Source organism: Bidens hawaiensis, unplaced genomic scaffold (assembly GCF_021521415.1).
Source record: "Bidens hawaiensis isolate Kalapana, Puna unplaced genomic scaffold, B.hawaiensis_p1.1 tig00009570_1, whole genome shotgun sequence".
NCBI classification, from domain to species: domain Eukaryota; kingdom Viridiplantae; phylum Streptophyta; class Magnoliopsida; order Asterales; family Asteraceae; genus Bidens; species Bidens hawaiensis.
Genome location: NW_027491715.1, coordinates 564,951 through 588,536, shown reverse-complemented (window position 1 = coordinate 588,536; position 23,586 = coordinate 564,951). Strand labels below are relative to the sequence as shown.

General features: G+C 35.0%; 3 protein-coding genes and 1 long non-coding RNA gene across 4 annotated transcripts; all 4 read right to left on the bottom strand.

The window, feature by feature from the left end:
* Nucleotides 1-1,853: 1,853 nt before the first annotated feature.
* On the bottom strand, nt 1,854-4,547 carry LOC143532946 (alanine aminotransferase 2, mitochondrial-like; the record flags this gene model as incomplete). The annotated part of the gene is made up of 14 exons (XM_077027843.1): nt 1,854-2,101; nt 2,207-2,410; nt 2,490-2,564; nt 2,645-2,799; nt 2,858-2,978; nt 3,064-3,138; nt 3,227-3,364; nt 3,444-3,554; nt 3,644-3,748; nt 3,869-3,947; nt 4,042-4,103; nt 4,195-4,260; nt 4,336-4,386; nt 4,485-4,547. Coding segments are annotated over 14 exons (1,422 nt in total), but the record flags the coding sequence as incomplete, so codon positions are not given.
* A 279-nt stretch (nt 4,548-4,826) lies between these two features.
* LOC143532973 (uncharacterized) lies at nt 4,827-5,316 on the bottom strand. The gene is made up of 3 exons (XR_013135274.1): nt 5,203-5,316; nt 5,030-5,137; nt 4,827-4,946 (listed from the first exon to the last, which is right to left on the bottom strand). It is a non-coding gene; the product is annotated as an uncharacterized LOC143532973 (long non-coding RNA).
* A 2,026-nt stretch (nt 5,317-7,342) lies between these two features.
* On the bottom strand, nt 7,343-8,745 carry LOC143532945 (F-box/FBD/LRR-repeat protein At1g13570-like). The gene is made up of 2 exons (XM_077027842.1): nt 8,649-8,745; nt 7,343-7,937 (listed from the first exon to the last, which is right to left on the bottom strand). Exon 2 carries the CDS (start codon nt 7,886-7,888, stop codon nt 7,343-7,345), a length of 546 nt encoding a protein of 181 aa, XP_076883957.1. The 5' UTR covers nt 7,889-7,937; nt 8,649-8,745.
* Nucleotides 8,746-19,409: 10,664 nt separating this feature from the next.
* LOC143532972 (F-box/FBD/LRR-repeat protein At1g13570-like) lies at nt 19,410-22,437 on the bottom strand. Its single transcript, XM_077027870.1, has 4 exons — nt 20,794-22,437; nt 20,619-20,723; nt 20,379-20,540; nt 19,410-19,808 (listed from the first exon to the last, which is right to left on the bottom strand). The coding sequence occupies exons 1-4, from the start codon at nt 21,439-21,441 to the stop codon at nt 19,662-19,664; spliced, it is 1,062 nt and encodes a 353-aa protein (XP_076883985.1). The 5' UTR covers nt 21,442-22,437; the 3' UTR covers nt 19,410-19,661.
* Nucleotides 22,438-23,586: the final 1,149 nt, after the last annotated feature.

Genomic DNA, 23,586 nt, shown 5'->3' with positions numbered 1-23,586 from the left:
AGTGAAGGTGCCATGGTTTTGACCGGATTCCGGGTTGAGAAATTCCGGTTTTGACCGGATTCCGATTGAGTTTTTGAAGACCGGATTCGTTGAGGTTTTGACCGGATTCCGATTGAGTTTTTGAGAAATTCCGGATTCGTTGGGTAATACATTTATAAAAAAAAAAAAAAAACCGCTCGCGCCCCCTCTCGCGCCCCTCCACACCATGCCCCGGGGCGCTATCACCACTACCAATACCCATCTTATCAAGTTTCTCTCTCTGCCACACGTCACAATATTATTGGATGGCGCCCCCACTCACGCCCCCTCTCGCGCCCCCCACACCCCTCAGCCTTAGTGTCACGCCAATATATTTGTCTGTTCAAAGATTGCTTCTGATCCCCAATCAGTGTTTTAACTTTTAAGATAAGCAGTCAGATTCTATGTAAAATCACTAGCAACTACTGTTATTTTATTATATGCTCGTACTGTTTTTACTTTATGATTACCAAATGCACGTGACTACCTTTTTTTATTCAAATATTTAATTTTGTTTTTGTTTTATAATTTTTAATAAAATGCATAATTTTGTTTCTATTTTATAACCTTTGATAAATAAAGTTGTATGAAAATTCAGATTCATCTATATGCATTTTCATTTTTATCTGTGTGTTCTAATATATATCCGCGTGTTATAAACTGAGGCTTATTAAATAAATTTTTTTATAAAAAATATAACAAAATGTAAATAAAGATATACTTTAAACAAAAACTAGAAAAAGGTCTGTCAACTAAAAATTATATTAAAACTTATAGATACAAATGAAGGCTAATAAATATATATATATATATATATATATATGTGGTTCCTAGTTCTGGTGAGGTAAATTTATATACAACTTTCAACTTTTCATATCGGTTAACTTTTACTCTTTGTTTTAGATAAAAACCTGATACTGCAAAAATAGACAATAGTCGCAATATTACTGGAGGTGCAAACAAAAACCGGTTTCGGACCTGACCTGGTGGTTTCTATCCGGAGCCGTACCCGACCCTATCCTACCGGGCTTTGGGATTCTCCCCGAAACCGAAACTGACCCGGTGGAACCGGTTCCACCGATACCCAGTCAAAACCCGACCCAACCGTGCCCGAACCCCGAAAAAAACCCGGTCAACTACCCGATTATACCCTGAACCGGTTCCTATCTGACCCGGTTTTAACTTTTACTTTTGTTGATCATACCCCGAACTGGTTTCTACCCAGGTCCTGAAAATACCCGGTTTGTGCACCTCCAAATACTACTATACTTGGGGGTTCTTTTGTAACCTTTTAATTATTCCATTAAGAGGTATATCTGAATTAGCCAACACAATGACACTTTGAATAGTTCATCAAATCTCTTTTATTTTACCTATTAAGTTTTAAAATAATATTGAATGAAAATTTTATCACCATGTGTCTCTGTCCCTTCACATGTATTCATAACTCTCCGTCTACCACTCACACACCACCTCCACCACTTCGTCCTACTCAACACTGACTTATCACTTACCGACTCGGAGCCTGTTAAACATATAAGTGTCTTGAAAATTTTACTTTAATTATATTTAAGTATCTGTTTTCTATTTGAAAACAGTCCAACTTTGTATATTTCAAAACATTTTTGATAACACATGAACACAAACTAAACATGTATTTCACGAATACAAAATAGATAGGCAAAAATATTTCTGCAGAGTTGTTTTTCAGAGCAGTTCAACTTTGTATATTTCAAAATCCTTTTTGATAATACATGAATATAAAATAGATATGCAAACTTATTTCATGGACATTCCTCTCTTGCTAATGTTTTAGATATATGCTCTTAAGTCTTAAAATGAAATAACAGACATAAAATCTTAGTCATCAATAATATTGGTGATTTAGTATTTTCCAGACGCAGCTACGAAAGTATTTAACCATTTATTTCAAAATTTTTACCAAATAAAGAGGTTGTGAAGCCGTTTAATCACGGAACTCGCCCATGAACTTCTGATGGAATTCAGTCAACTGTGAAACCACGGCTGGAATCTTTTCCTCTTGTGGCAATATTGTGCACCTAAAATGCCAAGTTCCAGGAACCTGTTGTATAATAAGTTAACAACTCATCACTTAAACCACCAACACAAAGACTCAAAGAGTAAAAGTTAACCGATATGAAAAGTTGAAAGTTGTATATAAATTTACCTGACCAAAACCAGAACCAGGAACCACAACGACACCAGTGGCGTTTAGAAGGCGTGCAGCATAATATGCATCCGGTGCCTTTTTAAGTGATTTAGCCTCTTTTATTGCTTTGTTGGGCAACTGAATACGCGGGAACAGATACATAGCACCTTCTGCTTTGTTGCAAGTAACGCCCTCTAACTTGTTCAATCCATCTTCCAATGTCTATTTTTCAAAAACAACAAAAACCCAAATTTAGTTAACGATCGATAGATTAGATATGATTCTAACATTTTAAACCGACCTTTGCACGCCTTGCCAGTGATTGTAGGATACCATCTTTTTCAGCAAAGTAGGATTCATATGATTTATCTCCAACCTGCAAAAACGTGCGTATTTGAATTATAAATTTATAACCATAATGAGTTGAGCATTTGTCATGTTATACACCAAGCATACCTTTGGAGGACTCATAACAAGACTCGCAAGAATTTGACCAGAAATATTTGAACACAGATTCACAGACGCCAACTTGTAAATCTGTTCCCTAACCTCGTGACTAAAACCGGTCACCTCCATGTAACCACCTCTTTTCCCACATTCACCATAATACCCTGAAAATTGACTAATTTTAGTCGAAGTCAAATTTTACAGAAAGAAAAAAAACTATACCTTTAGACACTGATTGAAAAGAAACCAAGGGGAGATCCTTGTCACCATATCCCATAGAACGCGACACTTTCTTGAACGAGTGAAATTGCTTCTCGGGGACGTAGATATTTTCTTGGTATACCTTCATAATATCCACGTAACATATAACATTCACATAGATATTCCTAAAAGCATTGCTTTTTAACTAAATTGTGAAAATTATTTACCTCGTCTGCTAGAAGAACCAAACCTTCTTTCTTGCAGAACTCGACAATTTCACGTTGGTTCTCCTCAGCAAGAACCTACATCAATATCATTTAAAATAAATGATCAGAAAACCAAAAAGAATCCTATCAAGATATGAAAATGAATATATGAGTATATAACTACCTGGCCTGTTGGGTTTCCGGGATTAATCACAACGAGAGCTCTAACAGTAATACCCTTTTGTCTAGCAGCTTCCAGTTGCTTCTTGAGCTCAGAGATCTCAAGTCCCCATCCTGTTGCTTCATCAAGATAATAAGGAACCTGAAAATATCTCGATTATGATTATCTAAATTCAGATACAGATAACAAAAACGATTAAACTGGTAACAAAAACACATACGAGAGTGCCACCATGAAGTGCGATTGAAGCAGAATAAAGAGGGTATTGAGGAATTGGACAGAAAATTCCATCATTATCTGATCTTATTAGTAACTGCATCATCATGTGGACCTGGTATTGAAACATAACACAATTTGTAACTAATACGACATGTTAAACTAGTTTCAAAATATAATTTGTATTAGAAACAAGAACTTTACCGCTGGACTTGCACCATCTGTCAAGAAAATATCATTTGGGTCAGCGGGGAAACCATCACGAACTGCAATGCCAGCAGCAATGGTGTCACGCAGTCCCTTAACACCCTGATGTTAATCATAACTAATGTAAGTCGTACTGCTATAAAGTATAAGCTCATTTAATAGACTATATCATGAATGATTTTTTTTTTAATATTTCAAAGATTCATAAGGCAGTAGTGTTACCTGACTGTGACTATATGCACCAGTAGCTCTTCCAGGAATTTGATCAAGGATTTGCCTTGCTCGCTCAATGGAATCAGCACTGTTAAGGTTAATGATGCATGTTAGGATACTTGAATTCATATAGCATTTACAAATGATTACGTAATTGACGCCTGTTTAAATATATATGATACCTAAACAATCCATGTGTTTCACTCTTATCCAATAAGGCAGGATAATCACATAATGCAAGAACCTAAAAGATTGCATACACGATAGTAAGCAACAATTACTGAAAAATAAGAAAAAGAAACTTATGTAAAGAAATAGTATTGCAGAATGCAAACCTCTCTAAAGAAAGTGATCGGTTGTTGTCCAAGAGATTGTGGATTTCCAATGTTACAGTAAAGTATCTGCAAAATATTAAAAGATGACAGCAGTTAAGGCGAAATTAAACCTTTCAAAATGAAGTGAAAAAAAGCATATACCTCTTCAAAAGGATGAGAACCCGGATTTGCTTGCAAATCTTGCTGTAAATTCTGAAAATTAACGTAGAAACATAAAAAAAGAAGTTAACTACTTTTTAGTCATCTTAATTAAATTCGGTTTATTAACAGCCATAATTCATTTTATTAACCTGAGCCAGAGAAACGATTTCACCACGAACAGCATACTCACATTTCAAGACCTGGATATACAGGGCAAAGCATTAGTACGCAGGTCACTCTAGCTAACCTTTTTTCTTTTTAATAAACTCATCTGCTGATTATGTATTTTGTAAGCAGATAAACAAGCATGAGTGTTTGGATGAATAAGAGTGCAAGCGACTATAAGTAGCGATGCAAACAAGCCGAGCTGTACTCAAGACCAGATCGATATAAAGCTCAAAACGAGCCGAGCCTGATCCTCAAATAGAGCTCGTTTAGTTGAGCTTGTATGGGAAGATCGTTTAGGCTCGTCGAGGTGGATTAGTGAGGTGGATCAAAACCGCAAGAAACGTTAACCTATAGCCGTCAACAAAACACATTTCATGGAACCGAAGGTATTTGAGGTGGATTAGTGAGGTCGGAAGCTCTTTTGGAATCGAGTTAACAAGCAGCTTCAACCACATGCCAAAACAAGGATTAGAAACCGATATTTAGTTTTCTGTAATTATATATGATATAGATAAACAAATATTACCGGAAGAACATGACCACCAGTAGTAAAACGTTCAACCGAAGGTAAACACTCAAATAGCTCAGTAATGGTGCAATCTTTAAAAATAACACCCCCGAATTGATCTACAAGCTGCAAAAACTTACAACATTAAGATGTGAGAATTGATATTCAAGTGATCGAGAGCTTGAGCTTACCTGGCGAAAGCTCTTAAGTAATGGACAATGACATAAAAGATGCAGAAGCGCTTTTATAGAGATCGTCACATAACTCAAGCGTAAGCTTCTAAGGCTAGGAAATCCATTGAAAAAATACTCACGAGTCGAGCAAGCCTAGTCGACCTCGTGCTCGGCTCAGCTCGTTTGCACCCCTAACCAGGACTGTGCAATGAGACTGGCCCGTTTGCAATTTTTCTACACTATACCACTTGCAGGTTGTTGCTCAAGTAGATAATATTCGTTATGTTCAACCTCAAGACATAATCAATCTGTTGCATTCATTAACAACCACAAGACCACAACCTTGTTGAGTGTTGAATATTCCAAAACCTTAACTTGCTAAATCAGAACTTAAAATAACATAACTTGCTGCTGCACATTATGGTTCATGTAGTTTAAAAACTGATTAGGGCGATTAATCTTTACGGGTTCACGGTTCCAACCATGCTCCGGCGGGTACATACCCGGACCAGACCGTTTCCCATTTAATGATTATATTCATTACCGGAATTGTGTTTCAATACCACATAATATAATATGATCAAACACATACATATAACATTAATTCTTTAACCATCAATTGTTTTCATTACACATAAACAAAAACTACCAACAGAAAAAGATAATACCATCTTTGTCTGAATTACCAACAAAAAAATATAATACCATCTTTGAATTTCAAGTTCTTATTAAATTTACAAGCTTCGAATTTCAAATTAACAAATACCAAACTATTTGACAATTATTACCTCTAACTTTCTTTCACTACTTAATTAATTCAAGTGCTACAAGATAAACATATTAATCCTATTCCTTAGATGGTTATTAAACCCTAAAATATGCAAAATCAAAACAAAGTGTTATGTCGATCAACAACAGGTTAGATTTGGTTAGTGGAAAGAGGTACGAAGCTTATGAACTGATGCAGACATGGTGAGGGGCTGAGGGCAAGATAGTAATTTTAATTATATTGAGCTTGATCAAGTTTTCTTTCTCTTTGATTCCTCCCGATTTGGAAGGAATAGAAATCCCATCAATTTTATATCACTTTCATTTCCTTTCTCTCACTTTTCCTTTCAAAAAAACTCTGTTATTCAAGATTTTGAGTGCCCAAGACAAGAATAAACAAAGGGCCATATATATTTTTTTCCAAGCGTTCTATTGGTCCACTTGACATATTACTTTTCTATTTTTTCAGATTTTTTTACCCAATTAAACACAAACGCAACAAGTTGTTAATTAATAGGCCCCTTTTCCAAATTTTTTTCCCAAATAAACATAAACAAACTAATTGCTAAATTACTGGGCCCTTTTTTCAGAAGTTTTATACTTTTATTTGCCTGATTTCACTTGTTAAAAATTTTGCACCCGACCAAAACCATGCCCTAAACGACCGCCAAACACAAGATGAAATTTGGGTCGGCCCTACCCATAGTGGACAGTGGTGTAGATCTAGGAGTAGCGTGTGAATCGGCCATTCTAAAAAAACTAGATCGATTAATTGTGAAATGTGGATGGAGTCTTCAACCGTTTGATAAATAGTGTGGGTCTACAACTTATATTTTGACAAATTTGAAGCTTAATGTTGAATTTACAATCTAAATAAGTACAAAGAATAAGCTCGTTTAAACAAACAAGCCTACTCAAGTTCAGTGTATCATATTGGAGCTCTTTGTAAATGAACAATTTACTCAAAATTCGTTTAAACTCGGTTTGATCTCAAGTAACTATGACTCGTTTACCACCTATTGTAGTTTTGAGAACAACCAGCAGCCAAAAGAACTTCAGATATTTTTAAACCAGAAAAATTACAAAAATAAAACAGGTTATAAATCTCAACATAAATTTCTAAAGGTCTTCATCATCTTACTCACACTGTCAAAGTCAATTTCTACGGGTAATGCGCGTGGGGCCCGCAAGAGAACTTTTAGAGCATTGAACTCTTCATTGTGTTCAGGTTATGCTCACTTTCTTCAACTTGGGTGACCTTGCCAAGATAAACTTTACAAACTCCATCTCAGGCTTCAAATTGCTGAAATTAATAAACTCCAATTCCTTCAAATGCTCTTAAGTGATGGACAATCAGATAAAAGATGTAGAAGAGCCTTTGTAGAAATCGTTACATGTATCCACTGAATGTTGGTTTATGGTTAAGATCACAGGAACAGAGAAGTAGGTCAGTTAAGTGATGCAAAGAGAAGACACATAAGGGTAACTTATATATATATGATGTTCCATAATACAAGTCAAGTGTCAGTTTCTTGATAGTATGGTTCCTTGACAAATGAAGTATTATTTGATCAATTTCATAAGACTGATAATCTGCGTCCGTGGAAAGTGTGAACTCGTGTATTGGTCCTTGGCATAGTAACAGAACTTGTTGTATAGCATAGAAAAGCTTACACCTATTGTCCATTTTTTTCCTCGCACTTGCCATGTCAAAGGTTTCCTGAGGTTCAGTTGTACTTTTGTAACGAATAGAGTAATGAAACACAAGTTTAGGAATTTTGGTCCACTTGTACCTCCATTCACTTGAGAGGATACTTGTCCTTGCTGCCTCTTCAATTGGTAAAAGACAGAGGATGCTTTCTATTATCGTTTGAGGAAGCGCGTTGATTGTATTCAAAGACGATCGTTGAGCTTTAGACGAGCATTCAGCTTCCATCTTAGGTTGCTTTTGTTGGGTTTTGGTACTAAATAGCACTGCAAATAAACTGCCAAATACAACATAATTAAGGAGAATGTACAACACAAACTCGAATAATCCAACGATTCAAAGAAACAGGTCATATACATCACCGTTTGGATACGATTACACCATTTGCATTCGAATTAATAGTTTATCTGATGAGTGATCTAGTTTTGCCTATGATTAACTTAAAAAGGGTCATATAATCAGAGTTTAATATATACTTAACATAAACAATAAAAAGGATTATCCAATGTGATTTTCAAGCAAAAGAAACAAATCACATGTTAAACTTACTATGCATTTGTTTCATCTTTGAATTAACTGCAATAGCCCTAAAATCGAAACTAATTTATTATTCACTTTTAATGAAAACAAGAGGCAGTCATAAACCCTAAAAATAAAGTACAAAATAATGGTATTTCCCTTACATATATTATTATTATTATTATTATTATAATTATTATTAGCTTTTATATAGCTGTTAAACTGTGACCTTATTATTAATATTATTATAATTAGTAGTAGTTTTTATATAACTGCTAAACTTTGATTTCCTTTATTTTGCTTCATACACATGTACTTAGAGCCGAGGGTCTCTCTGGAAGCCACCTCTTTATTCCTTTGGATAGAGTTACGGTGTGCCTACATCCCACCCTCCCCAGACCCTACCTATAGCTTTGCTGTCAGTGGGATTTTACTGGGTATGATTGATTGATTGATTGATTGAAGATACCTGAGTTGAAGTACCAGCGAATGTGTCTGTGTGGATGAGACTTAACTTATAAACCCTTTACACTCGGTGACTGAAGAAGCATGTGTTCGAGTGGTTTGTATCACTAACGGGGTGTTTGGCATAGTTTTTTTAACCAAGCTTATAGCTTTTTTAGCTTTTTTTTATAAAATAAGTTTAATTTGGTGTTTGGCTTAGTTTTTTAAGCTTATGCTTATTAGCTTATATAAGTCTATTTGAAGAAGCTTATTTGAAGATGGTTTTTTAGCTTATTTGTTAGAAGCTTATTTGTTTAAAGGTGTAAATTACTCATTTGTTCTCAAATGGTGGTGGATTAGTAATTATTACTCTTAACAAATTAAAGAATGTTGGATTTAATAACTTATTAAGACACATAATTAACTTATAGAATATAAGCTAATCCAAACACTTAAAAATAGCTTATCAAATAATAGAAAAAAAACTATAAGCTAATTTTTATATATAAGCATAAGCTTAAAAATAGAAGCTAGGCCAAACACCCCCTAAGTATCCTTCGGTTATATATTTTTTTTATTAAAGAAAAAATTACAAATTTTGTCCTTTTGAATTACATAAATTATGGAATGTGTCATTTATCAAAAATAATGTCACTCTTTGTCCTTTATTTGGATGTTTGTCATGGTTTTTGCCCTTTAAGCTAACGCCTGTTAACTTATACCGTTAAACAGCCCCATGTGTATAAAATGTGATGGGCAAAATAGCCTTTTCCCCGGTAATAAAAAAAAACTAAATAATACATAATCTTTTAATATTGTTTGATTAAACCAACGCATAATAGATCTAAATCTGAACATTAGAAACATAACATTTTTTCATAACAATAACATGGATCTTGAAATATCTAAATCAATTTCCTTATAAACTACTACAATCAGCACCTTTCAACAATCATCTTCTGTCATGAACCTTCATCTCCATCTCCAGTTATATCCAAATCTTCAACTCGTTTATCCGGCGTAATAACGAACTGACGAACTGAAGTGCGTATCTTTAGTCATGAACCTTCATCTCCATCTCCGGTCATTCAACTCGTTTATCCAAATCTCCATCTTCTGTTATGGCGGCTCGTTCAGGAGGTTAATGACGAACTGAAGTGCGCGCCTGGATCTAGGGTTTGATAGTGATCGGAAAGGAGGTTGTGTGGTGGTGGCCTGAAGAGAGGTGTGTGGTGGTGGCCGGAACTCAAAACGGAAGGTGTTGTCGGATGCGGTTTGTCCGATTAGGGTTTCGTCAGTTCGTTATTACGGGAAATCAGAATCCGGGGTTTCATTGTCTCTGTTTAGGGTTTGGTTTACAAATGTTAAATTCTCGGGTTGTCGTGGTGGCGGCGATGGCGGTGGTGGTGATGGTGGTCTTTGTGGGGCCGGTGGTGGTTTCCGGTATAAGGAACGGCGGCGGATGGCGGAGAAGACGACGTGATCAAGGGTTTTCTTGTTCTTTGACCAGAGAGTTGACCAGTTCAATGGTGAAGAATTGTTGGGGTTTTGATTCTCTAAAGAACATGAAGACATTTGGGGCTTGATTTTGGAAGTGGATTTGGGTTTGATTTGATTATTGTTGAGTTTGCATTTGGGTTTCAAGATTTGTGACTTTGTTGGGGAAACGTGTTAAATTATTTCTAAGAATGTGAAGTTCAACAGGTGAAAAGGTGGATAAAAGAGAAAGGGGCAGGGGAAAAGACAATTATACCCATCACGTTTTATGCACATGGGTCTGTTTAACGGGATAACTTAACGGAGGTTAGCTTAAAGGACAAAAACCATGGAAAATATCCAAATAAAGGACAAAGAGTGAAACTATTTTTGAAAAATGACCCATTCCATAATCTATGTAATTCAAAAGGACAAAAATTTGTATTTTTTTCTTTATTAAGTTACATTTTATTGTAAAACTAATTCTTTCTCCTCCACCTATTCTTTTTTTCTTTTTAAGAAAGACAAACTAAGTAACGTTGAGTACTTCGTACGCGGCCCGCATTGGTTAAAGCTAGCCCGAGCCGGCTATAGCAAACCACAAAATAAATAAAAGGAAAAGGTAAGGAAATGAAAGAAGGAAAATTTCATCCCACATTGGTGGATGAAAGGAAAGGAGAGGCTTCCACCTTACTATAAATAGGAGTGTAAGTATCTTGTCCCACATCGCTAATATTATAAAACTAGTGAGCTCTTTATAAGAAAGGAAATTTCTATGTTAATGTTCTTATAAGACATATCACACCCACTGGTCCTAGCGGAGGATACGAAGCACCCGAACGCGCACGGGCTCGGGCGAAGTGCGATGGGCGTAATGTGGCGCTTTGATGGCGCACTTTGCACTTCGCACGCTCGCATCGCCGAGAGCCGCCTTAGTATTTTTGTTGGGAATTAAGATTTTTAAAAATCCTTCCATCACGATACGCGACGGGTTTAGACTACCCATCGCGTACCGCGACGTGGAAGTTACGCGGATGACACGTTGCATGCCACGTGGCGTGCCACGTAGCATGCCTAGGACTGACTCAGCGAAGCTATAAGATTCTTCGCGGTACGCGACGCCCTTTGCCCATGGCCATCGCGTATCGCGACGGGGTCCAGAATCAGCTATAAATAGGTTGGCAACTGTAACATCCCGAAATTTCCAAAATGATATTAATTATATTACTTAATAATAGAGGGAAAGTTTACTCGGGTTATCGGGAAATAAATAAATAGAGTAGGAGTTGGTATGGGTCGGGCTAGTGTTGGGTAATGGATATGGGTTATGGACTTGGGTTATGAAAGAAGGAAGGAGAGTCCATGGGCTTAAGCCCATGATCCCTAAATATAAATACCATTAATCACCCTTTAATCCTCATTCTCACATATTCCATACACACACGACCCGAACCAAGATCCGAAGGCGAAAACCCGAGCTTGTTGGTGCTGGAACGTCGTGACGGACCAAAACAACATCAAGGCTTAACCGTGTTCGTAGTTCGACTCGTTCAAGGTACGTTTATAGTTAGAAATCGTTCGAATAGGTTCGGTTTGATTTGAGAAATGATAGATCTGAGTTTGTATGGTAAAAACGAATCCAACAAAGCTAATCTTACTGAAAATGGTTAAGATTTGATGGGTTAATCGATTGATAAAAGAACCCGTAACCTATATGCCTAAATCGCACCCTTTAAACATCGATGTTAGGTCGATTTGATGGTTGGGGTTTGTAGGCGCTGGTCAGACGATTCCGTGGATACCTAAATCGAGTTATTTGGTTAAGAAACGAAGGTGATTAAATGATTTAAGAACGAACAGTAGCTGCAGACGACAACTTCGCCTGCAAGCTAAGTTCGCCTGATGAACTTCGTCTGCAAGCTAAGTTCGCCTGATGACAACTTCGCCTAAGCCAAGTTCGCCTGATGACAACTTCGCCTAAAGCCAAGTTCGCCTGATGACAACTTCGCCTAAAGCCAAGTTCACCTGATGACGACTTCGCCTAAAGCCAAGTTCGCCTGATGACAACTTCGCCTAAAGCCAAGTTCGCCTAAGGTTTAACTTCGCCTAAAGCTAAGTTCGCCTAAGGTTTAACTTCGCCTAAAGCTAAGTTCGCCTAAGGTTTAACTTCGCCTAAAGTCAAGTTCGATTAGAGAGTAGATTAAAACGATAAGTAAAAGTAAGCTAATACTAGGCCACCAGATTAGATCAGGCGAGTATTGATACGTGTAACTTATACAGTCAGCCGAGCACAGTTAAAGAAGGGATTTACAATTATCAGAGGAAGAAGCAGAGTTCAAGTGAGTTTCTAGCCCCATTCCTTGTTATGTTTTCGGGGCTGTGTGCATACTCGACGTGTTGTTAATACATTTATCCTAAGTGATAAGTGTATGCCATATGTGATATATGTGATGGATATGAATGATTGCTTATCGGTACGCGAACGATCTTCGGATATTGCGCGTACTGTCAGGTTAAAAATAAAGGTACGAATATTATATATAGAAGATGTATGAATATTACAAATGAATACTTGTCGGGGTGTGAACGATCTTCGGATATTGCACGTAACGACAAGGGGTATGGTTGTTAAATGAAGGATGTGAAGAACACCTAGAGTGTTCTTATGCTATAATGTAATTATTGTATATGTGAAGTATGTGTATACTGGTACACGAATGGTATGCGAGTTCTACGTTCGACATAGTAAGTTAGGATGGCAAATCCCTCTAACTTCTGTTGGACATAGACTTGGCAGGTGATGGCGTAGTTAAGGGCTGCGAGCCTTATACGTGATGTAGATGATAGATGTAAACGTAGATAGAGACGGTAGGCCTTATACGTGTTATAGGAGATAGACGCCAACGTAGATAAGGACGGCGGACCTTATACGTAACGTAGATAAGGACTGCGGACCTTATACGTAATATAGGTAGGCGTCAGCACAGGAAAGGACTGTGGACCTTATACGTGCTTTAGCATGGGGGAGGACTGCGGACCTCGTACGTGCTATGAATTAGGTTGCAACATAGGGAAGGATCGTGGACCTTGTACGTGTTGTGGATGTATGATGGTATAGGGAAGGATCGCGGACCTTGTACGTACCATGAATGGTGAACATAGGTAAGGACGGCGGACCTTTTACGTGTTCACGACCTTGAGTACAGGTATAGACGGCGGACTATGAACGTACTCTCGGTAGAATGAGGTTAGTGATTGTAGATATGTATGTATGTATGTATGGTAGTAAGTATGTATGTAGAACAGAAGGGTAATTGGTTAAGTATGGATATGTATCTTCGGATATGTATGTATGTGTATGTATTGTGTGGCGTCCGATTATATAGAACTCACTCAGCGTAGCTGACTTTTAGTATGCACGCAGGTGAGTAGGATGAGGCAGCTCGCTTGAGGAGACACGTGGCACTGAATAAGAGGCTGGCATCGGAAGACTCAAGACGTTTAAGTTAATGTTCGTTAATTTTGAAAGACAAAATGATGTTTTAAGACAAGGCGTGATTTGTTACGAAATTTTTTATGAAAGTTTTTATATTCCGCGAAAGTTTTAATGAACTCTGATTTGTAAGAACTGTGTTTATGAGTAAATCTGACGCTAAAGTAAGGCTACCGGGTTCGGGGCCTTACAAGTTGGTATCAGAGCATAAGTTCGAGAGATTTAAGCATTCTACATGCTTAGACTCGAACAGAGGATGAGATTTAAAATGAGAAAGAAAGAAGATGTCAGTTCAAGATAGCCATGTGTCACTCAAGCAAGCTCAGTAAAGGTAAAGTGTATGGTAAATGGTGTATGTTAATGTTGGCTTATTTGCTAAATGAAGAATGAGTGCAGGTTAGGGATAGGAATAATTGATTGTTTGATTTGACTAACTGCTTAAGTAGAACCAGCACAAAGAGACTCATAAAGGGAAGTGTATAGGACACGGAAAGCAACGTGATCAGCTAGTCACAGTTGGCCACTGTTATTACCTGTTAGCCTTGCTATCCTTGTACTAAATAGTTCCTTGAGTGATGATGTTTGTGTTTTCCCTTTTAGAATACTAATGGTTGGAGCAAGAAGGTTTGTTGGTAAGGGAGGTCACACTAGACGTCCTCTTGGAATACGCGTTGTCCGAGAACCTTCTGAAGAACTAGTTACTACCACGAAAAAGGAGAAAAGTGAAACTTTGCAAGGACCAAGCAGCAATGAAGGGTATCATCTGGATCCTGTTGCTCAATTTGCCATTTCTTACGCTGTAGCTGCTGCATAGAAGAAATTTCGTACTGACAAGTCTGCCGAAAACCATGCAAGGGCCACTGAGAAGGCAGGAGAAGACGGTAAGAAGGGTGATGATGATAAGGGAGGAGCGAAAGGAACCAAAAGATCTGTAGATGTCGTGGAGTATGCGGGGAAAAAGATACCAAAGGTTGCGGGGAGGGAAACATGCAAAGTGTGCGGGAAGATGCACCTAGGAGAATGCAAGGCTGGTCCAAATCAGTGCTACCGATGTGGGAAGAAGGGACACATAACTCGTGATTGCACCGAGGACCAAAAATGTTATAGGTGTGGTAAGTCGGGTCACTTAGCTAGAGATTGTGGGGGAGCAATAACGGTGGAGGAAAAGAAGGAAAAGAAATGGGCTACCTCTGCTAAGCGGTCTGGCGAGATGGTGACAACAACTGATGAGAGGAAGGCCAAAGTTGGGAACAAGGATGCATGTAAGACATGTGGGCGAGTGCACCAGGGAGAATGCAGGACTGGGACAGACAGGTGCTATCGGTGTGGAAAGAGTGGGCATTACTCCCGAGAATGCCCTGATCGTCCAAAGTGCTTCAAATGCGGAAAAGCTGACCACATGGCTAGGGATTGCAAGGAATCAGGGGCGGGAGGTGCGAAAGGATAAAGACTTGGGGAAACTGCAGAGAGGAACACCTGATGAAGGAATAATTGCTCATGCAATGGTTTTATTAAGTTACTTTTGCTTAAGGACTTGTTTTGTGTTAAGGTTTAAAACTTATGTTTATCAGTGACGTGTAATATATTGAGTTTGGTTATGAATGATTATTATGCTATGATGAAAGGTTGTTTTAGACAATAGTGTTAAAAGTACTAATTGAAGCCTTGGAAGGATGAGATGAGTCTTGGTACATCGAGGGTCTCATGGACGAGCTACTTAAATAGCTAAAACACATGACCACCATTCGATGGCTACAAGTCAGGAGTAAGAAGGATAACTCAGAAGGCAAAGGCGATTCGATAAAGTGTGTAAATATAAGAAGTTTTCCTTTTATAGGGAATAAGTTAGGTTTCGGGGACGAAACCTCTTTAAGGAGGGAAGACTTGTAACATCCCAAAATTTCCAAAATGATATTAATTATATTACTTAATAATAGAGGGAAAGTTTACTCGGGTTATCGGGAAATAAATAAATAGAGTAGGAGTTGGTATGGGTCGGGCTAGTGTTGGGTAATGGATATGGGTTATGGACTTGGGTTATGAAAGAAGGAATGAGAGTCCATGGGCTTAAGCCCATGATCCCTAAATATAAATACCATTAATCACCCTTTAATTCTCATTCTCACATATTCCATACACACACGACCCGAACCAAGATCCGAAGGTGAAAACCCGAGCTTGTTGGTGCTGGAACGTCGTGACGGACCAAAACAACATCAAGGCTTAACCGTGTTCGTAGTTCGACTCGTTCAAGGTACGTTTATAGTTAGAAATCGTTCGTATAGGTTCGGTTTGATTTGAGAAATGATAGATCTGAGTTTGTATGGTAAAAACGAATCCAACAAAGCTAATCTTACTGAAAATGGTTAAGATTTGATGAGTTAATCGATTGATAAAAGAACCCGTAACCTATATGCCTAAATCGCACCCTTTAAACATCGATGTTAGGTCGATTTGATGGTTGGGGTTTGTAGGCGCTGGTCAGACGATTCCGTGGATACCTAAATCGAGTTATTTGGTTAAGAAACGAAGGTGATTAAAGGATTTAAGAACGAACAGTAGCTGCAGACGACAACTTCGCCTGCAAGCTAAGTTCGCCTGATGACAACTTCGCCTAAGCCAAGTTCGCCTGATGACAACTTCGCCTAAAGCCAAGTTCGCCTGATGACAACTAGTAAAGTGAGTGCTCTACCATTGAACCACATCCAATATATTCCTCCACCGTTTCAATCCTAACCTTTAACAAGCTAGACTTTACTATATTTTATTAAATATACATATTATCTTATCTTATCTTAAATATATATAAACGAAACCTTTCTGCATTCTTTTAACCTATCAGATTGTTTTATTTGTAAATTAAGGTTTATCGTGCATTTGACCCGAATTTACGGGTATGGTGCTCACCAAACCCAGATAGCCTTTAAACGGATTATAATATCTCATTAAATTAAAAATTAATCTCGCAAAATGTTATATATGAAAATTCTATAAAAGATATTCTAAAAATTAGCATCCGATTTTTTTATAAAGATATTATTTATAAATAAGGAACAATTTTATAGTAAAAAAAATAAGCGGGTCATGGGTCTCACCAAACCCAAATAACTTTTAGACCAAGTTATAGCATCTCATTATTTGTGAAACTATTTCGTCATCAATCCAAATCATAAATATATTATTAACTTTCTTACAATAAATAAAATTAAAATCTAAAAATATATTAATATTAGAAGCGAATAATGTAAAACAACCACGTAATACGGGGAATAAAAACTAGTAACTTATCATTGTTGTTTTTTTTATAAAAGGACTAGAAACATAAAAATAATTTCTTTTTTGTAAATAAACAATATATATTTAGTTTTAAAAAAGTATAATCATCAACATGCTCACTTTTAATAAAAACTTATACTAGTATGTTAAAATTAAATTAAACAATATTGTGTTTTTAGATTATTTGTGAAACTATTTCGTCATCAATCCAAATCATAAGTATATTATTAACTTTCTTACAATAAATAAAATTAAAATCTAAAAATATATTAATATTAGAAGCGAATAATGTAAAACAACCATGTAATACGGGGAATAAAAACTAGTAACTTATCATTGTTGTTTTTTTTATTAAAAGGACTAGAAACATAAAAATAATTTCTTTTTTGTAAATAAACAATATATATTTAGTTTTAAAAAAGTATAATCATCAGACATGCTCACTTTTAATAAAAATTTATACTAGTCTGTTAAAATTAAATTAAACAATATTGTGTTTTTAGATTTTTATAAAAACTAAATTATTAAAAGGTATTAGAAAAAAACAAAATTAGACCTAAAACTAATTAGTGTGAAAGAATAAAGAATAAAAAACTAAAAGTTATATCAGAACAACAAATATATATATATATATATATGTGTGTGTGTGTGTGTGTGTGTTTTGTCATAAAATTTATATTTGAATGTTGGTAATAAAAAGTTAAGCGAATATGTATATTTATACTTTTATAAAAGTTAAATATTACAAAAATTATTAAGGAAAATTCAAATTATAAATGAAATTAAATGTTGAAGAGAATTAAAGAAAAAGTAAGAGTAAAATGAGCAAACGAGATATTAACAGGTGTTTATGTTAAATTATATAATAATTGACAATCTGGTTTGTAAGTTAGGTTGGTCTAACGGGTCGCTGTAAATTGCCTTTTCCTTTATCTTTTATTAACACGTGGCAAAACAAACCAATAAATGTTTGTCGATGGGGACTAGGGAGAGTCTTAAGATGGTATGTTGTGATGTTAGAGCACTCACAATTCGTCCATTAAATTTAGTGAATAATGTTTTTATAAATTATAATATAGGGAGTGATTTAGGGTGTTAGTGAAGGAGAAAAGAAAATACAGTAATTTCTCTGTATATTTGAAAAGTTCTTGTAGAATCTATAAATTTTTTAACATATTTCGAAGGTGGTTGAGTAAATGAGAGAGAAAAAGTAATGATCAAGTAATAAAAAAAATTATTATTTGATTGAGAATGAGAGGAAAAATACAATATGTATAGTGTAATTTTAGATTTGAAGACAAGAGAATGGATAAGAATGCTCTTAGACCATCCTCATTCACAAATCAACCTAACCCAATCCAATCAACTATTTTTTCTTTCTTCCACCTTTTCTACTCAAACTAACCAAACTTTTCACACTCGTTGGTAACCTAGCCTTCACTATTTATTATTAAATAAAGAAAATTTATAATTGCTTTTTATATTTATTAAAAACGACTAGAAATATAAAAAAAAATTATTTCTTTATGTAAAATAAACAATATGTATTTAATTTAAAAGTATTTAAAAAGGTTAAAAAGTTCGATAATAACTAATATTTACTTTATATTAAAAAGTATGTTTTTAAACAAACTCTGGTTTTATTAAAAATTAATAACGATGTGTAAAAAAAAAGCTAAACAATACTATGTTTTGGATTTTTCTAAAAAAACGTAATAATTAAAAGGTATTAGATAAAAATCAAGATTAAAGCTAAAACTATTAGTGTGAAAGGAAACTAAAAACATGTCCATTTAGGTGGTGACATATGAAAAGCCCAAAGATTGCAAACTAGTTTGATGCATCAAGACGTTTGACATATATTCTTGATTAATTATTTATTTATTTTAATTTAAATAATGAAACAACCCATGCTGAATTTGCCAATGGGAGTAATCTTTCTTATTCCGATGATATTTTGTTATAACCTCATCACACGACAAGGGCCGGGCCGGGTCTAAATTTTCTCTGTTAGTTATTTGTTGCGCCAGTCAAATACTGGTTTAGGTAAGTCAAAGTCAAGAGACGAATCTAATGTAAACCAAAAAATTTGCGACCTTTTAGTATAAAATATAGTTGTGTGACTAAATATTTAGATTCTATCAGATTTTTAGATTTAATATAAACTCGCATGTGGGGTTCCACAATAATGAACCACACAAAATTAATGATTCAAGTGATATATGCTTGTGAGATGGATCGAACAATATCTAACCAAATTATGCTTTTGAAAATATGTTTTCTGATATATAAATAGGTGTTAATTTATTAACACAAGAATGTTACAAATATCAAATAAATTCAACCTCAAATATTTCCTTTAATTGGTATCTTAGTGCATATTTGGGATTGCTTCTTAAAAATTGTTTTTTTGCTTTTTGGAGAGTCAACTCAGATCTTACAAACAATTTAAGAACAAGTTGTAAAAAAAAACGCGGATAAGGCGAAAATAGATAATACGTGAAAGTCAACATTCGGAAGAACTACAAAGACTAATAACCAGAAAGATACCACAAAAAAAACAAGTAGCAATCCAAGAACTCTAGATTATCATCATAGATCTTAAAACTAGTTCTCATGCGATCTAAAAGGTCTTCACCAATCGGTCCAATCTTCGTAACTAATAACGACAATTTCTATCGGTGATGCACGTGGGGAACGTAAAAGAACTTTTAGCATCTTCGACTCTTGTTCCTCGTCAACGAAACTTATTATGGTCAGCTTCTTCAGCTTGGGTGACCTTGCCAAAATAATCTATACAAACTCCATCTCAAGCTTTAAGTTATTGAAACCTTTAATCTCCATTTCCTTAAGATGCTCCAACCGAACATCTGAATACCTTTTTTTCAATATAGCAGAGCCTTCCTCATTAGCATGACCAAAGCCACCCTCTGCATCAATCTACAAGAAGGGTTGTCAGTTTCTGAGTCAAGTGTATTTTGTAGGGGTGTGCAATAAACCGAAAAAACCGGTCTGAAACCGAAAATATCGAAAATTCCAAACCGAAAAAACCGAACCGAAACAAAAACCGATGTTTTGGTTTTATGTTTTTGTAAAAACCACACTAATGGTTCGCTTTTGGTTTTTGCATGTAATAAAGACCAAAAAAACCGAACCGAATTCCTAAATTTTTGTTTTTTAATATTTTATATTAAGTAATTTATAAGAATCTAATAAATATGTAACTCCAATAATTTTGATCAAATGTATAATAGTCTATTATTTTACAGTTAACAAAATTATTTAGACCTAAATTCATTATTTTTTGCCAACTTTGTTTTCGGCCTAAAATTTTCAAGCTCAACTGACAAAAACCTAAAAAACGGAAACCGAACGGTTTCAAAAACTCTAAAAACCGAAGTTTTGGTTTTTTAGTTTGGTTTTAGCCAAAAACCACACCGAACCGCACCACGCACACCCCTCATATTTTGGCATGACAAACAAAACAAATAGGATAGAAAATAGGTTTACCTCTAGCTTAAGTTTCTCCAAATTCGGAGAACATTTGATCAAAACAGCAAGAAGAGTCGATAACTGACGGCCGTCAGCAAAACACATTTTTTTGAAACACAAGCATTTGAGGTGGGCTATCGAGGTTGTTCCATGTTCTGAAACAGAGTCTACAACAAGCCACTTCAAACATAGGCAAAAACAAAAATTAACAACCGAATTTTCTTTCAGTTATATTAAATGTGGATGGATAAATATTACCGAAAAAACATTATCCCAAGTTGTCAGATGTTCAATCACCGGTAAACACTTGAATAGCTTAGCAGTGGTGCAATTTTTATAACCAATATCTTCTGCCTCCGTAAGCTGAAACAGCTAACGATATTTAGATAAATTTCAGAAGTCCATGAGAATGGATATTAAAGTGATAACTTACAAGAGTGAAGCTCTTAAGTGATGGAGAATTAGATAAAAGATGTAAAAGAGATTTTGTAGAGATTGTTACATTTTGCAAGCATAGACTTCTGAGGTTAACAAATCCACCGAATGTTGTTGGTTGATGGTTAAGATCATTGTAACTGAGATCTAGATCGGTTAATTGATGCAAAGAGAAGGCACACAAGGGTAACTTATACCAATCGCTATAATCCTCTGCATATCCCATGTCAAGTTTTAAATTCTTAACAGTATGATTCCTTGACAAATGAAGTATTATTTGATCAATTTCAAAGCAGTGGCAATCTGCATCCAAGACAAGGGTGAACTCGTGTATTGGACCTTGGCGCAGTAACAGAACTTGGTGTATAGCATAGAAAAGTTTCAAATTCCCATTCATGTTTTTCCTTGCTCTTGCCATGTAAGATACTTGCTCTGTTTCAGTTGGTCTTTCGTAAACAGTATCATAAGAAAACACAAGTTTAGGAATTTGGGTCCACTTGTATCTCCACTCCCTTGAGAGGATACTTGTCCTTGCTGCCTCTTCAATTGGTAAAAGACATAGGATGCTTTCTATGATGGTTTGAGGAAGTGTGTTGATTGTATTCGAAGACATTCGTTGAGCTTTAGATGAACATTCGACTTCCATATTTGGTTGTTTTTGTTAAATTTTGGTACTAAATAACCCTGCAAATAAGCTGCCAAATACAACATTAGGAAAATGTACATCAAGTCGAACTATCCAAAGAAAAAAGACAATCATCCGGTGTTCGGATGTATGCTATGAAATTGATTATCTGCTGAAACCTGTATCAGTTAATAGTGTTACTTTGAGTTATCTACTTTTGCTTATGATCAACTTATAAACTATAAAGGGTCATATAATCAATTGAATACTTACCAGTTACTGCACATTATAAAAGGATAATCAACTGATAAATTAGACTTATTTTTACCATTGTTTTATCAATTAATTCTTTAAATAATTATAATTTTGAAACATTTTTGAAAACCCACATACAAACACTACTTCGGTATTCACACCTAGGCCTGTAAACGAACCAAACTTATTGTTCGTGAACTGTTCGGCGGGGAGTTCTTTAATTAAACGAACAAACATGAACACCTGTTTCGTTTGTCCATTTATGGATGAAACTTTGGATGAATCATCTACTTAATGTTTTATATTTGTTCGTTTATGTTCATTTAAGTGTGGTCGTTTACGTTTGTTCATATATGTTTGTTCGTTAATCTTTTTCCAATTATGTTCGTTTAGCTTTAAAAGAACAAACACAAACGAACACGAAGATGTTCATTTCTTAAACGAACGAACATGAACACGCGTATTTGTCCGATTAAGTGTTCGGTTCGTTTAGAGGTCTAAATTCACACCAAGGGCTAATAATCGATCAAAAAGGAAGCATGGATTTGTAACACAATCAAAATTACTGAACTAAACCCTAAAATCGTCAAAACGAAGCCTAAAATAAACCCTAAAATCACTAAAACAAAACGAACTTGTGTAAATGAAAGAAGAAGCCTATAAACAAGTGATAAATATTAAGATAGTTAAAGAGAATAATATTAAGTGATCAAGAGGAGGAAATACTCACAGTTACCAAGGAACGAACCCTTTTACTTTTACACAGTCTGCTTCGTGAGTGAAGAAGTGAACTCTAATTTTGGGATTTAAAATTTGCTCCAATCGAATCCTTTTGATTTCTATTTCTATATCGAAGATATACTTATGAAGTTGTTCCAATTTATTGATTGACATTAACTCTAGATCGTTGCCCCCGAGAAATTAATCAATACTTTCTACTCGAGCTCCATAGCAAACTATTTACATTGCAATTACAACCCAATAAAAAAAGGTATTTATTTACTTACTAGATTAGTTACCCATGTAGCACACGGATTAGAATAAGTAATTTTTATTAACTAATAACATAACGTGAAATACAAAAAAAAATGTATCACATGTATAAAGATATATTATACAGTAAAAATTTCACAATACGCAATTTGGAAATAAAAAATTGTTAAAAAATTCATAAATCATAAATTATTTCTTTGTTATTTTCTATATCAAAACTTAGTTGTAATTACAACTTTTTTAAACCAACTCGTGGACCAAAACTCATTCTAATTTTAAACTGTTTTGACATGAACAATGTTTGATACTTTAATCGGTTTAAAAAACCCACCCGGTTCGTATTGGTTACTTATAAAAATATAATATTAATAACTAATGCTATACATTTTATATTAAACAAATTAACATATTTATGATGTTATTATTTCTTTTAAATTAGGAGGAACTATTAAAAATTAAAAATTAAATATTAAAAAAAGAAATGCAGTTAACATGAGAGAGAGAAGAGAAAATTTTGTATAGATCAACATAGTTAACATGAGAGAGATGAGGGAAAACTATTGGACTAAAACTGCAGATTTCGACAAACCATATGGACGAAAACCGCAGTTCACTCAATAATAATAGATTGAGAAGAAAATAAAGAATAAAATATAAAACAATTAATAAGAAAAAGAAATATATATTTAACATGAGAGAAATGGGAAAATTTTGTAAGGATCACTCATATGTAATGACATATGACATTAAGACCCGTGTAAAACACGAGTTAGAATAAATAAATTTGTTTAGATAATAACACAATGTAAATATGTTCAAATGATATAAGCATATAATATATGGTAGAATAAATTACGTATTACACAATACAGAAATAAAAAGTTGTTGAAAATTCATAAATCTCTAAATATTTTTTTG

Excerpts from the sequence above, each read along its gene's own strand:
- LOC143532945 (XM_077027842.1), bottom strand. The coding sequence starts at position 7,888 with ATGGAAGCTGAATGCTCGTCTAAAGCTCAACGATCGTCTTTGAATACA.
- LOC143532972 (XM_077027870.1), bottom strand. The coding sequence starts at position 21,441 with ATGGAAGTCGAATGTTCATCTAAAGCTCAACGAATGTCTTCGAATACA. Across the intron at positions 20,724-20,793 it reads CACTTAAGAGCTTCACTCTT|CTTACGGAGGCAGAAGATAT; the intron begins GTAAGTTATCAC and ends TAGCTGTTTCAG. Across the intron at positions 20,541-20,618 it reads CTTGGGATAATGTTTTTTCG|TGGCTTGTTGTAGACTCTGT; the intron begins GTAATATTTATC and ends CTATGTTTGAAG.